Source organism: Gasterosteus aculeatus, chromosome 13 (assembly GCF_964276395.1).
Source record: "Gasterosteus aculeatus chromosome 13, fGasAcu3.hap1.1, whole genome shotgun sequence".
NCBI lineage: Eukaryota > Metazoa > Chordata > Actinopteri > Perciformes > Gasterosteidae > Gasterosteus > Gasterosteus aculeatus.
Window position 1 is genome coordinate 7,633,736 of NC_135701.1, and position 14,876 is coordinate 7,648,611.

Here is a 14,876-nt window from a genome sequence, read left to right on the forward strand (position 1 = left end):
AATTATAGCTGACTGTTCCCCGGGTAACTGGATTGGAATGAGGGGCAAATGGTGTGTAATTTCCTAATGAGGGGGGGGGTTCTTCGTTTTTAACATTTAGAGACCCCCTCGGCCTGTTACCGTAACAACAGGAGGAGTCTGGACCCCCCCGAAGTAGTTGTTTGCTTGCTGAGTCACCTAAACGTTGTTACATACGGCTGTTTCTCCTCTTCTCTTTCATAATAGTCACTTAAACACAAGTTCTTATTGAAACATGTATACATCTGCCACTATAACTATTTTATGTGTGGATTTTCTTTTTTTTAATGTGCCACACATTCCTAAAGTAATGCTAGGAAGTTGAGGTCAAGAGTAGTAAAATTGCGTTTGGAGAGTCAGATGTTTGATTACATATAACCGTCATCTCCAAGATCGGACTGAATAATAAGTAATGGTCACCCCTGATAATGTGACAACTGAGATATTATTTTTGGCTCTTTAGGGTCCACGACCTCACAGATGATTTCACCGTTTCTCATTTATCAGTCTAGATGATGTCATTGGTTCAGAAATGGAAGCTTGGAAAAAGAAGTGAAAATAAAACACTTCCCTTAGATGGAATCGCGCAGACCTCCCCCACCCTACCGGATGTGAACGACGTTAGTCGCCAATAGGCCCCGAGACTTTCCTCCCCCGGGGGTTGTGGTTGGCGTGCAGTAATGGGCCCTGGGTAAGCCAAGCTCCACCACTTCTGAGGCTGTGGATGTCGGACCCCCGACGCATTCCATCTCCATAGCTGGTCACACCGCAATTTAACATCCCTTTAAACTAAAAGCCATCGTTGCAATAACGTGCAGAGCGCAGTAATCTGACCTGCTGTCCTAAAGCCTCATGGTTTGCTTCCTCAAACGAGCACAGTCAAAATCCAATTTAGTGTTGCTTTGCATTGACCTATTTATTCATTGATTTGGGTAAAAGTAGTTGAACAAGCAGCCACCATCACCTTGCTGAATTTGACATAAAAAAACCTTAGCAATGGACTTCACACACTCGGGATACATGCTCCTTCAGTCTCAAAGGCCCTGAAAACTAATTTTCTGAAATCGGCTCTTTACTCTGAGTGACGGGGGTCCTGTGTGAACACATACTTTTCTGCATGTTTGCGAGACTTCTCTACTTATTCTGGGCTCTGGGCCATAGTTCAAACCTGATGTGTCATACGTCAGCGCACCAACCACAATTTCTATACAGTTACATGAAAAGTTGATGACAGTTGCCGTGTTGTTTGGTTACCCTCAATCAAATCTGAATAATAGTTTTGGAATGTGGGTCCGATATGCAAACAGCCCACCGTAGAGCCCCAAGATGAATTTAGACAAAATCTTGTGATTAATCTCAAATTTTAGTTGAGATTTCACAATATCAACGCACTCAAAAATGTATTTTTCCCACCACTACATCTATTTCATGTATGGCTTCCATGTTTTATGCATTTCCACTGGTTTCTTAATCAGCGACAGACTGCTTACTGTATTAACACATTACACAGTGAATGTGTGCAAACCGGAGCCAAAGAGACCCGGAGGCCCAGGTCAGCGCGGGTCGACGCCCATTCACAGCTTTTTACAAATCAATTCAAACTAAGTGTCACACTCTGACTCCTGCAAATAAACCCACGTTGCCAGCGCCGCCCCCCTCTGCCGCTCGGCCCGACTGTCAAGTCTCTAACAGACTCGCAGACACCCAGGTTGCAGTGGCATGAAACATAAACAGACTTCGCACCCTGCCCTTGACACAAAGAGGAGACACTAATGGGAGAAGTGGAAAAACACGCCGCCCCTTTGGTGGTATTTCCGACTCCTTCGGGGGTTACGGCACGTTGCACCGCGCCACGAAATCAAATCCAATCATCAAGACTGACTTGACACGTCGTCACAGATCACTCAGGGTGGGAAAACGGCGGTTAGCATGAAGGATAAGAAAGCTTTGTTGGCCTCGAACAGCCTCCCAGTCAGTTGGCGAGCCTTTCTATTGTCAGCGAAAAACGCCAAGCCTCTCGGCTAACCCCCTCAGACCAGACTATGAGCACAGACAGACAGACTGCTTCACCCGCAACTGCAAACCTGAAACTGAAAGACAAAAGCACAGAGGAAAGGGTGTGGGCTTTGGAAGAAGAGAAAGGGCTTTTTTATTCCCCTCCGTCTGTGATTTGAACAGGTGTGACAGATGTGCGGCCTCGCTACCGAGTGTGTGAGAAGATGGTGGAGATGTACCACCCAGAAGGTCCACATTCCCTCACACACAATCACACACGTACACACACTATTTCCAGAGCTGCATGTCGGGGCATGTAGTCCCGTCTCTCGTCTGTTGATGGCCATCACAGCTTGCAGAGAGCGGCGCTCTTTGGGGTTCTACGAGGTCGGGCGCGGCAGTGAGGTTCAGCACGCACACGCACACACACACACAGGTTGAGCACAGCAATTGTTGGCTATTGTGCACATTTGGGGTTTAGATTTATTATTTTTGGCTCAAATTTCCTACTTTTTGTACTTGAGCAAATGCCTCTGTGCATACATGATATAGTTGATATAGTTCTCTTGCAGGGGTTGTGTAGGTCAGGATTATTCATTCATGAAATAAAGTTTTGAACCCGAACAACTATAACAATAACTTGTATAAAATATACAAAGTTTTGTTTATTTGAGTAACAGTCAGCATTATCTCAGCGCCTCACTGATGAACACCGAATGATATAAAATTATGACGGTAAATAAGAAAAGAAAGACATTTAAAAAGAATAATTATAACAAGCAGAAAAACCTGCTTTAAATATCATCTCCTGAAAAAGTAAAAAGTAGAGAGGTGGAAACCTTCACACTGTAATTGTTGCATTATTTCTTCCACAGGAACTTTTCATTAGTCTTCCAGAGACTCTTGCTCTCACGTTCCCCGGACCCACCTCGAGCTGCAAAGTTAGTGTTGACACAAACCCTCTGCACCTCCGCCGGGTCCGTTAACCTGTTGATGCTCTCCTCGTTGCCCTCATTCAAGATGTCCCAGAAGTCTTTGCGACTGCCCTTCGGCACCACGTGGCGTGCGGGTGCTTGGTTTGGAGAGCCCGCGGACGCAGAAGGTGCGGCGGGCGCTTTAGGGGTGCCCCTCTGTTGTGCACCCTTGTGTTTGGGCTTTAACAGCTCGTCGAGGATGGAGGTGTCTCCTATCAGGTCCGTGAGGAGGGAACGACGACTGGAGGGGGAACCGGCCCGTTCCCGGTGGGTCTCTCTCTGGCCCTGAAAAGGTTCTCTCTCCCGTCCCTGTGCTGTGGGTTTGGATAACGCGCTGGACCCGCCATGGCTGAGGTCCGGAGAAGAAGGGATACGTCTGTCTGTGCACATCTGGAAAGCCGTGGCCTCCACAGACCCCGGACCACTGCTGCTGGCCTCATCCAAGCCAAGACCACCACCCGCTCCGAAGGCTCCAGAACTAGAAACACTACCCCTCCTTGTCCTCTTGTGTCCTCTGGCACTGCAGGCCGTCTCCTCCTGCTCCTCCGCCTCAAGCCTTGAAACATCACTTAAAGGTTCTAGCACATTCTTTTCTGGGAAATTAGGCTTTTTCTTGGTTGATCGGACGTCATTGTGTGGGTTTATCTGCTTTGTCTTCACATCATATTGTCTCTGTGGCGCACAGACATTGCGTGAGGCTTCAGGCTTCGTTTTAGGTTCCGGATTCTTGTCGGTATGTTTAAGCTTTCTCTTGGCTTTTGGAACATCCTTTTGTGGGGTTCGGGTATGCGTGTGGGATTTTGAGGTGGCTTTCAAGGATGTGGAGGAGGCAACAGTTGAAGAGGAGCTCTGTGCTGAATCAGGTTGTGGGAAGTTGTTTGAGACGGTGCTGGCCAGGTCAGGGAGGTCCAGCGAAGCGTAATACTCTCGTAGCCAAGACAGTCTCTGGGTTGAGTTTCCTCTCACAATCTCCACGGCAAACTGATGGACTGAGGGGAAGTTGAATTTCTCTGCCATTTCTTCAAGCTGCAGCCTGCGATACACATAAGTGAAAACGAGGACAGTGAGTGTGAGAAACCATCCATGCAACATGTGTTTTTTTACAATTAATATCACAGGCTCATATTCTGTGAATTTAACACGAGCACAGTTAGTACGAGGTCTAAATCTGGCGCATGTGAGCACAGAGTAAGGTACAACGCACAAGGCCTGCACTGTTAATCAGACATTTTGCAGGTCATTCAGGCGTGGCTTAAGATGAACATTTCTCCCCAGACATCTGCCGCATATTCAAAGCAGCGTGAGGCGTTTTTTCATTAAAACTCCTGTCTGACCAGACTTGGGGACAGAAATACTTTTAAAGTCTCTGGTGATGCAGCATGTGGTGGTGACGCCACATTATCAGTTGTGGCTTTGTCTGGAAAGAACAATAAATAAAAGAAGCAGCAGTAAAACACAAAATGATGTGGATTTAAATCATTACACAGGAAGGTTAATTGAGGGGATAGAATATAACTACTGTGTGTTTTCCACTCCCCGGTGAGCCTCCGGGCAGAGATACAGGGGGTGGGGCGCAGGACAGCAGGAGGTGCTTGGTTGAGTACTGTGTGTCTGCACGCGTGCGTAAATGCATGCTGGGACGTGTGTGTGTACATCGGTGTGGGATGTGGAAAGACCTCGGGCGATCGTTTTCGGATCGTCTGGGGAGGGCTGTGGTTGTGGAGGGGAAAACTCTTGCACTGTTGGGCCTGAACATTACTGGGTAATCTTTGGCGTGGTGCTGCGAAATAGGTGGGTAGGAGGGAAAGCTCAGAGGTGGTCCCTGGTTAGACACACACACACACACACACACACACCATTTCACTACGCCGACAAGAATTCCTGTCTTCCGACCTCACTCACTTACAGCCTCTTTCCTCCGTTTATCCACTTGCCTGATTTCTTTTCACCCACCCCGTGTCTTAATTTACTTTTCCTTCAAAGCCGCTCAGCTTTCCCACTGCCTCTGTTCTTTCCTCATCCGACCTCCTCTGACACTCGTTCAGTACCTGCGTATGGCCTTGGGAGTCTCTCCGATGATGAAGGTGGTGTGTCTGGTGTGGTGCACACTCTTGCTGATGAAGGTGACGGGATGGTCCACAGTGGGCTTCAGCGGTCTGACAGCAAGGGGGCCCGGCTGACTGTGTGGTGGGCTCAGGGACGAGCTCTGGTACAATCAAACGAGGCGTTTTCATCGTGCCGAATAATTGTGCTTTTGAAAATCAAACCCCTCTCTATTGCTCCACAGTTAGCTGGGATGTGCAGGCTTATGGGGACATGATAGTGGATGGTTACACCACAGATCAAAAATGAACCTGCACTCATGCCGTATGTGTTCAAATCCACTTAATCAATATGTGTGTTGATGTATTCAATCTAATACATTACTGGCAAGCCTTATTCTGCATGCCGATATGCAACTGCCAGACATGCTTTTCTTAGAAAAGAAGCCTACATGGCAGTTTACTGCAAAGTCTGTGGAGCACAGAGTAATCCTGCCATGCTTTCCAAAAAAAACATATTCCCGATTTTCGGATGTAATTCAATTCATCTCAATCTAATCTAATTTGAGATGGCAAGATGCAATTTCCTATGATTGGAGAATCACTGACCCAGACTGACAGAACGTCTTGACGTTTTGTACCTCTTGGGTGCCAAGGAGGCGATTGGCCGGGAGCTGAGAGTACATCCTGCGCTCGAACACGTCTCGTACGGCAGCCCTGCTGATCCTCTCCTCCGCTTTGCTCCCGCCCACCACGCGCTGGTTAGAGTGGGTGTACGCCACCTCGTGTACTCCCCCTGTGAAACAGAAACGGACATCAATGATGATCCGATCCGTTCCGAAATGCAGGAGCAGATCAAATAAATATAAATTGATAAAATGACTTCTCGCCTAGCACACTGTCGATAGTTCCATTCCTCCCTTTGGACGCTGGCGACGCCTGACTTTTTAGATGTGTGAACGAAACCGCTTTGTGCGTCCCTGCTTCTCTCTCCGTCCTGTTGGATGTCGGGTCTCTTCGCTCGTCTTTTGTCGACTCAACTCTGGAACCGTCTGTCAGCGGAGATGCGAAGCGACCTCGCGCAGATCTCCCTTTCTTAACAGGTGTGTGCTCGTCTTCGGAAGACGAGTATGTCTCTATGTCTTCTGTGAATTTGGACCTGACGTCGTCCCTTACGTTAGCAGTCTGCCTCTTTCTGTTGCGCTCCAGCCCGTCTCTCCCACCGTAACCCACAGTACCACTTGAATTGAAAGCATCCGTCTTGGGCCACGTCTTTGCCTCCATGTCCAGGTCCTCAGATTCATCTGAGTGGCCATAAAAACGGCGCACTCTTGGAACGCGAGTTTTCAGCTTTTTAAGTTTCTTTCTATCAAATGGGGAATTTTCATCACTTTCCTCAGGCACTCTTGTTTTCTTATTGGTCCACCCGTTCGGGGCCGGTCCCTTTCTAACAGCATCATCATCACTTTGTTTCAACAGAGGATTCCTCGCTTGTCTCCCCTTATCTCCATTCTCCCCATCTTCTCCGTCTGAACCACTAGAGTTCTCCCACCTTTTCAATCCCAGTTTATGAGGAGCGATTGCACCATTTCTAGCGTTGGAGTCCTGACAAATGCCAGACGAGGTACTCTCCATCTTTGGATCCTCAGAATCTTCTTCAGAGGGGCTTTCATCAACATCCGGACTACTGTCGCCTTCTGCTAACTCTGGTTTTCCTTTGACCCTTTGGAGAAGCCTGGAGAAACCGTGCTGGAGGAGACTCATGCGACCGGGACCGGTGGCAGAATTCCCACCCCTGTTGCCATCGATTACACCGGGGCTTGTTGCCTTTCTCTTGAGACCCTGCTCGTCCTCATCCTCTTCACTTCCACTGCTGAAGTCCAAAACCCCTCTGGGGCCCTTGGACACACCTCTCTTCTCCTCTGCTTGCTCATTGTTAACTGCAGGGCAGCCTTTGGACACAGAGTCTCCAGGTTCCTTAAATAAAAGAGCAAAACAAGCAGCTAAAGAAAAGTAGCAACAGATGGGCGTAGAAAGCGGCACAAATGTGTGAGGACAAGGAATGTATCCAAGTTCATTTTAATTAACTGTATGAAAATGATTTTGCCACACAACAGCACATGTGGGTTAAAGATTCCCTTGTTGGTGCCATCTTTCAGAGGGCCAGCCATGTCGCTGACACGAAACAGATGTTCACAACAACAATAAATCATAATAGATCATAATAGATAAATCAACGAGACAGGTCCCGCCCATCACGGAGTAGCGAGAACAAAACATAGGGGTCCTAACATTTCCTGGAGTTATAAGAATGGGCCTTTATGGGAACGACCACCAACTGTGACTCTTATTTCACAAAAAAATGTGCCAACTGGATGACTCTTCCCCCATTTTGGCTGTGCTGGTGTGTGTGTTGGTGCTTACACGCCTCAAGGCTTTCTCTGTGCGTGTTAAGGCACCCCAGTGGATTCTGTATTTTTGAAAGAATCCGAAAGGCCTCAGTGGAGCAGCAGCCCAGTAAAAAAGACCTCGCTGGGAACGGGATGATAAGGGGCATCACTGTGTAAATAAATAGCTGAAAAGCAGAAGATCGGCTTCGGTGTGGTCCGCTTCCTCCATTAGGACAGATCCATAATTACACCCAGCTGTTTCACACAGCATCAGAGAGAGAAGCAGACGGCGAGAACCACATCCCTTGGTTTCACTAAAATACAAAAAAAGTGTAGAAATGTTGGGAATAAATTATACTAAATCCAAAAAATCTTTTTCTTTTTTTGGAGGAGTAGGATAGGAGCAATAGTCTGCTTCAATGCAGCCAGTTGGATTGAATACAATTTGTTACAGCTTTTAAATGGCAAAAGAAACCCCTAAAAAATGCTATTCCTCATGTTCTGCAAACACTCACTGTGACCATGTCTAATACTTCATGGGCGCTTTTAAGTCTAAAGATGATACTGTGACATAAACTAGCAAGGTTCATTTTGCTTAAGATATTCCGACCCTTTTCCCACCATAATAAAAAGCCCCGTGTGAATCAATTGTAACGGCCTGGGCCTCAAACTAACCACAACTGCTGTAAGGAAACTACAAACTTTTTACAGCCACCTTTAAAGCCTGAAGCAGGATGAGTATGTGATACCGATTTGGGCCAGATCATCGATTTCTCCCTGTAAGTGACATAATGTTGTCACAGTGGGGGCATTTTCGACCAACATATCAGATTACCAGACAAAGGAATACAATGGAAGAAGCAAAAAAGCATCACGCTCCCGAAAATGTCTAAATCCCATGGCGTGAGTTGGTTGAGTGACGGAGAGGAAGGTCCCTTCTTTTGTGGCATCTAATGTTTCACATGAGAGTGTGGGGGTCACCCGGGGGGAGAAGGCCGAGTGGGCGATGGGAAGATGAGTGCCCTCATGTTCTGGGTCTCTGAGAACAGCAGAGCTACTCACGCCATCTTCCTTAGTCGTCTCCTCCTCCTTCCCCTCGCCCGAGTGTGTGCTGCTGGTCATCACACCGGCCTCCACTCGTCCTTCTCGCTGAAAGTGAGACACGTTTATCAAAACATATCGGTTTACAATAAATCCTCAGCGAAACTTTTCATCCTTTAGTCTCAAGTATGCCTCTCTAATTCCTATATCAGTACAAAAACAAGAGTGTCCATTTATAGACTGCACATTACTACGTCCATGACCAGATATGAGTTAATGCCAAAGATTCTTTTTGGACGGTTTCGAGAGACTTTGCATTGTGACTGGTGAAACGAATCAGCCGGACGAGGTGGGTTGAGGCAGTAGAGCACATCATCGATGTGCGATCAAGAGTCGTGCAAGCGATCTAACCTCTAGTATCCTGCGGGTGAGGCACGTGCCCTCGGTCTGCAGCCTGAAGAGGTTTTTGATCCCAAAGAGCTCCCCCTTGTGGGCGCCATGACCTTGCACCGCCTCAAAGTACCTCCGCGAACTCTCCCTGCCCACAACTGAGCATTGCAATTGCTGACGGATGGGACAGGCGCCACGGAAAAATTGCATTACTTACAGAGACACCGGCACAGTTATGAGTTTAGTTATCATCTCATCGGTGTGTGTGTGTGCGTGCTTATAATGACTTGGTACCTGTTTGTAAACTTGTCTGAGGTAAATAACCTCCTCCACAGTCCCCAATGAGATCAGCCGAAGAACAGTGACGTCTCTGCACTGGCCAATACGATACGCCCTAAGGAGAGACACAAACACAACCGCAACGTGCAAATAAATAACCGAATAATATGCTTTATAAAGTGGAGATATGGCCCACAACTTACCTGTCAATAGCTTGGAGGTCATTGGCTGGGTTCCATGTGGGGTCAAAGAGCACAACCACATTGGCGCCCACGAAATTAAGGCCAAGACCACCCGCCCTGAAGGAACAAAGAGCCAGTTATCTGCTGATTCTAGATACAACATAGGCAAATATCAGAACTGAGGAAATACTGCTCCAGTGATTGTTATTGTTTGACTGACATGGTGGAAACCAGGCAGAGGTTGACGTGAGAGGAGCTGTTGAACGCTTTGACAATCTGGATTCTCTCTTTGGCTTTGGTGGCTCCGTCCAACCGGCTGTAGTCCAGCCCCTCTGCCATGCAGTAGCTCTCCAGCACATCCAACAGCTGACAGGGTCAAATCACAACGAACAATACAGAAAGGTTCAAAGCACACAAATCAACCACGCAAAACACTGACAGCTCTACATGCATCATGTGAATTCACTCATCGCCGAGGTCGAGGGTTTCCAAACACCAGGGAAGAAAATGTAGAGTAAAAATAAACAGAATATCCCCAGGCATAAGTATTTATAGATTAACTACACGGCTCTTGCACAATCAAAATTTTATGGACTCTCGGATTACCAAAAAAGAAAAACATAAGCCTAGAAAATATGACCTCACAGCAGCCACAAATGTTATCTTACTGTCTCAGGCGACAGTAACCATCAGACGCTGCAGAGTGTAATTATCTGTAAAACTCAAACTGCCCTAACTTATGAACTCAAAGGTTTCAGGAGAAAACTATGTCCTCCAGTCCTTTCCTGTCTCAATTGGGGCATCCATGGACGACTTTGAGTAATCTCCTTCTAACCCTTTTACCAATATAGAAATGCAACTCTTCCATTGACGCAGAACCAATACATGTTGTCTCGAAAAGGTTGCACGATTTAACTGGTCTTACACAATATACAGTACATCTCCACAACCTCTCCTGCAAACACCAGGTGCCCACACAAACCAGCCCTCACCTTGGTTGAGAGTGAAAAAAGAAGCACTTTATCTCGCCTTTGCAGGTAATATTTCAGCAGCTTCTGCAAAACCTAAAAAGGAACGCAGATGTGTCAAACCCTACTGAAACAGCCAATGATGAGCAGGTGACTGAGCCTTTGTTCCAAAAACCAAACCTTCATCTTTCCACTGTACATCGGGTCCGACAGAGCTTCGAATGCTTTGTCTTTGCATTTCTGCACAAAGTCTGGAAACTTCTGGAATACGTTTGCACAGATGGCACCAACGTACTTCTCCTGGGAGACACAAAGGAATTGTCACCGAAGGTATGACCTCAGTCAGGAAAAACGCTCCATGACAGATCTCGAATGAACCAGGATTTTAAATCAGTTGTAGGTAGCCACCTGTTTCTTGCTGACGCCTGCAGCGGATTGAAGCAGAGCGACATGGTTTGCGACCTTCCTCAATATGGCCAAGTAACTGAAGTACAACCCCTTCATTTTCACACCTTCTGTGTTTGTCTGCAAGGAAAGACAGCATATTATTAGTGGGCTTAATCTTTCATTCTTTCAACCACATGATAGTTTTTATGGCAAGTTAAAAGGGTCAATTGAAAAACAGGTAAATGCTGCATTTTAAATTTCACCGCAGTACACTTCATCTACAAAGTAGAGTGAGATAGATCCAATACAGGGAATCTGAACCCACAACTATCTTCTTCACATATGGTGTCGATCACTTCACTCATGTCAGATATGTGGAAAACAATTCAATCCCTGCAAATTGAAGCCCCTTTCAATTCACAGCATGCAATTGGCACGCGGCGGTGAAAGCGTCACACTCACTTTATAGCAGCAGCTTATGCGGCTACGTCCACTTTGACAGTCACATTTCTCTGAGGACCTCAGTATCAACGTCACATCGTCAGTGTCCAGCACGGTCCGATAGACAGTCTGCTGAAAATCCGTCAGAGAGCAATACACCACCTAGGAGAAAACAGAACAACACATAGATCTTTGAGTTTCCAATATCATAGAAAATAATCTGCATGTTATGACGATGGAATGTTTTAGACATGTAGACAGTGCTTTTGGGAGTTTTCAGAGAAGTATGGTTGAACTTGAACAATCTTACCCGGTCATCCTTCTTGGGCAGTTGTTCTCTGATGAGAGCTTTTGTCCTTCTGAGGAACAAGTGGGAAATGATCTTCACCAGGGCTCGGACAGCCTTCCTCCCGGTAGCTAAGGTACGTTTGGTTGCGCTGTGCCTCTGCCCTTGCTCAATCGGATCGGAGTACTTGTTCTTGAAATGGCCTAAGCTGCCCAGACAACCAGGTACGACCCTAAATAGAATACAAAGTACATTAAAGCTAAAAACTGCTTCCAGCAATCACATTCCTTCTTCAAAAGGGAAACAAAATGAATGAAATGTTATTTTAAGTATGCAAATTAAAAATATACTGTAATATAAACGTCTCTCTACCTACCAGTCCATGACACACCACAGCTCCTCGAGGTTGTTCTGTAAGACGGTGCCAGTGAGGCCAACTCTGATCTGATGAAAAGAGATCTATGGTTTAGCAGCTCATCTTGGCTGGGATACAATTCAATCTACTGCTAAGAGAACAGAGATGAGGACCGCTTGAGTAGACAGAGTCCAGTTAAACAACACAACCAAAAAACTGTCCTACCTTACACTTCAGATCCTTCATTGCCCGAGTGATCTGAGAGTTTGGATTTTTTATCTTGTGGGCCTCATCCACGACCACAGCAGACCAGTCTATGCTGCAAAAGAAAGGACAATGGTGTATAAAAAAAACAGAACAAATATTTAGCACATATTTAAGGAATACTTTCAAAGTATACAGGAAGCATGCCATTTATTATGTTGAATATGTGTGTGTGTTGAGCATGGTTCCTACTTATTAAACTGATCCAGACAAAGGCGCAGAGTTTCGTAGGTGGTGAGAGCGATCTCGATGCGCCCCTTTTGGATGCGAGCCAGCTCCTCTTCTTTCCTCAGCCCGTGGACCACCACACACTGGAAGTGACCCCATGTCTCCAGCTCATCTTTCCAGTTATAAAGCACCGACAGCGGGGCCACAATGAGGAACACCTAGACCGGATCATGGATGTACCAACATTTTGAGGACGAAAAAGAAATACTGCCACTATCTGCTGCTGCATGCTTGAAACCCTGCGGTTTTAAAAGAACAACTTAATAAACAACGATACATGAAATGCCCGTTTGTAACTCGCTTATTTCAGTACCCACTTTGCTGGGTTTACTTTGCTTGGAGGGCATCTGACTCTGCAGAAACTGTGGCCTGTTGTTTTTGATGTCCTCCCATGTGCCCGTTTTGTGCAATACAGCAGCAAGGAAACCAATGACCTGAGAAAAGATCATAGAGGTGGGGAAATGGGCATGTGAGAAAAAGCATGACGACAATTTGGAAAATGTTTGTGCGGCTAATGTACTCTGTACCTGTACAGTTTTCCCCAGGCCCATGTCATCCCCCAGGATACAACCCCTGGAACAGATGTAATTGTTGTAAATGAACCTGATACCTTCTCTCTGGTAATCCCTCAGGTATCTGTTGATGGTGTAGGGGACTCTGTCCCCGTCAACGTCCCTTAGCTCTAAGGGGACACATAGCCTGGTGTCTGTGACGCTGCTGGGAAACAAAGGCTTCTCCTGGGTGAAGTGATTCACGCCCGGTCTCGTGAGTTTTGAGACCGGTACGGCTTTCTCCTCTTCTTTTTCCGGTGCATCTTTACCCGACTCGGTGAATACCACCCATGCTGTGGCATCGTTCTCATGAGAGGTGGAGGTCAGTCTCTTTATGGTAGATTCTCGGAGTGAGCCGTCTCTCGGGTGAGGAGCGAGACATGTGTCACCTTCACACCATGTTGCTATAAAGTGAGAAAGAAGGATTGTTAACAGTTGAGGCAACAGATCTTATACCATATTCGTTACCAAAGGAACACTGATAGTTTGGATACACCTGGAGTGTCGAAAGAAATCTCTTGAAATAGCATATTTGAATGAAGGGCTTAAGGAGGTATGTTTCTGCCATTATATAATCTAGCATTACAGTAAACTATCAAACTGATGGCATTTTAGTTTATCCCATCAAAACACCGGTCTGTCCCATTGATCGAATCAGTCTAATGATTGTAGTAACTGTTGTTGTCCCTGGTGTAAATACGGCTAATTATTAGCAAGCAGCAGACGCTTTAAGAGTTGTGTAAACCAGCATTTAAAACATGCATTTCAAACCCTTTTCACCAGCAGAAGATGAAGCCATCGGGATAGCGTCGCATTATGTGTCCTTCCTCCTCTTCGTCGTTTGGAGGAAAAGTCAATGTAGCATGCTTGCTAACATTAGATGGATTAGCAGAATTTAGCTAACTTATTCCGCAAAGGAAAGGACGGCGAAAAATTAAGAACGAAACACAGGCTGTGTTGGTTTATTCTTTGTTAGCGTTTGAGAGGCCGACCATAAACTGTGAATAAAAGGGAGACAGACTCAGAAGAAACAGCTGCAGCACCACTGCTGCTTGCTGAATGTTTACCTTTTTTAACAACGAGTAACGCACTTTCGACGCATTTCCGCGATTTTAATTATGATTTAACGTTAAACCTTTACTCTAAAAAGGACAAAGGACACGTGTCATATATTTGGTCTTTAATATCCATGTCATTCTTATTTTTAATTAATTATTTTTTTTTTTTTTAAACTTGTTTGATGTTGTGTTGAAAGTGCTGGATAGAATCAGAAGTTGATTCACTGAAAACGACAGTTGCAGTAAAATCTGAGGAGAACCGAGTAGCCAATTAAGATTATTCCTACATATACGAACATTACAAATAAAAATTAAACGTGGATATATATCTTCTGCTCAAGTAGCTACTTGAAATGTGTATGCTGCAAAATCCCAATCTGCAAGTATGTATAACATGCACCTACATGAAAAATGTAAAATGTTATCCTATATTCATTTGTCTGGAACAATACTATTAACATGTTTGTATGTTGTATTTTTCTTTCAAACCTTAAATGGGTTTTATTATTTTAAATAGTTCTATTTAATCAACATAGTCGTATTTAATGCCTTACTGTTGCATTGCCGAGTGGCTATAATCAGGAATCAGGAATCAGGAAACATTTATTGCCAAAATATGTCAAACATACAAGGAATTTGTCTTGGCGGTTGGTGCATGACAGACAGTGCAACAATAGACAACAAGACAGCAGTGCACGAGTAATAAAATAAAGTAAAATGAAATGCTAATGCAATGGGTTAGTAAAAAAAAGAATAAGGCTATGGGTTAGTATAAAACAAGGGAATAAAGTTAAAAATGTAAAATATTAAAAAAAGTTAAAAAATATTAAGCATAAAGTGCACTAGCGAACAAGTAACAAAGTGACGAGTGACGACAAAGTGATAATTTACTGTTAAAGTGACATGTGCAGTGTGAAGGGGAGTGACCGGTGGAATATTATAGTCAGTCAGAAGGGAACCGGGCTCTGTTGATGAGCCCGACTGCCGACGGGAAGAAACTGTTGGTGTGGCGGGAGGTCTTAGTCCT

The 14,876-nt window shown here is 45.5% G+C and overlaps 1 protein-coding gene across 7 annotated transcripts; it reads right to left on the bottom strand.

Moving 5' to 3' along the window:
• Positions 1 to 2,643: 2,643 nt before the first annotated feature.
• Positions 2,644 to 13,878, bottom strand: ercc6l2 (excision repair cross-complementation group 6-like 2). Of its 7 annotated transcripts, none has more exons than XM_040195714.2 (20): positions 13,563 to 13,878; positions 12,768 to 13,195; positions 12,558 to 12,674; positions 12,205 to 12,398; positions 11,974 to 12,067; positions 11,770 to 11,837; positions 11,418 to 11,625; positions 11,129 to 11,269; positions 10,688 to 10,804; positions 10,460 to 10,579; positions 10,304 to 10,375; positions 9,532 to 9,677; positions 9,333 to 9,428; positions 9,145 to 9,244; positions 8,872 to 9,024; positions 8,482 to 8,568; positions 5,920 to 7,006; positions 5,671 to 5,825; positions 5,036 to 5,193; positions 2,644 to 4,020 (listed from the first exon to the last, which is right to left on the bottom strand). In XM_040195714.2, the coding sequence occupies exons 1-20, from the start codon at positions 13,588 to 13,590 to the stop codon at positions 2,874 to 2,876; spliced, it is 4,716 nt and encodes a 1,571-aa protein (XP_040051648.2). In that variant the 5' UTR covers positions 13,591 to 13,878; the 3' UTR covers positions 2,644 to 2,873. The 7 variants fall into 7 exon arrangements, with proteins under 7 accessions (XP_040051648.2, XP_077943757.1, XP_077943756.1 ...); XM_078087631.1 differs by having other exon boundaries at positions 13,572 to 13,871; XM_078087630.1 differs by having other exon boundaries at positions 13,554 to 13,835.
• Positions 13,879 to 14,876: the final 998 nt, after the last annotated feature.

Bases quoted from the DNA above. Each gene is read 5' to 3' on its own strand.
- ercc6l2 (XM_078087627.1), bottom strand. From the start codon at position 13,590: ATGGCTTCATCTTCTGCTGGTGAAAAGGGTTTGAAAT. The intron at 13,196-13,553 runs GCATGTTTTAAA...CTCACTTTATAG, and splicing joins TGGTGAAAAGGGTTTGAAAT to CAACATGGTGTGAAGGTGAC. The intron at 5,194-5,670 runs GTACAAAACGTC...TGATTGTACCAG, and splicing joins GCCTCCTTGGCACCCAAGAG to AGCTCGTCCCTGAGCCCACC.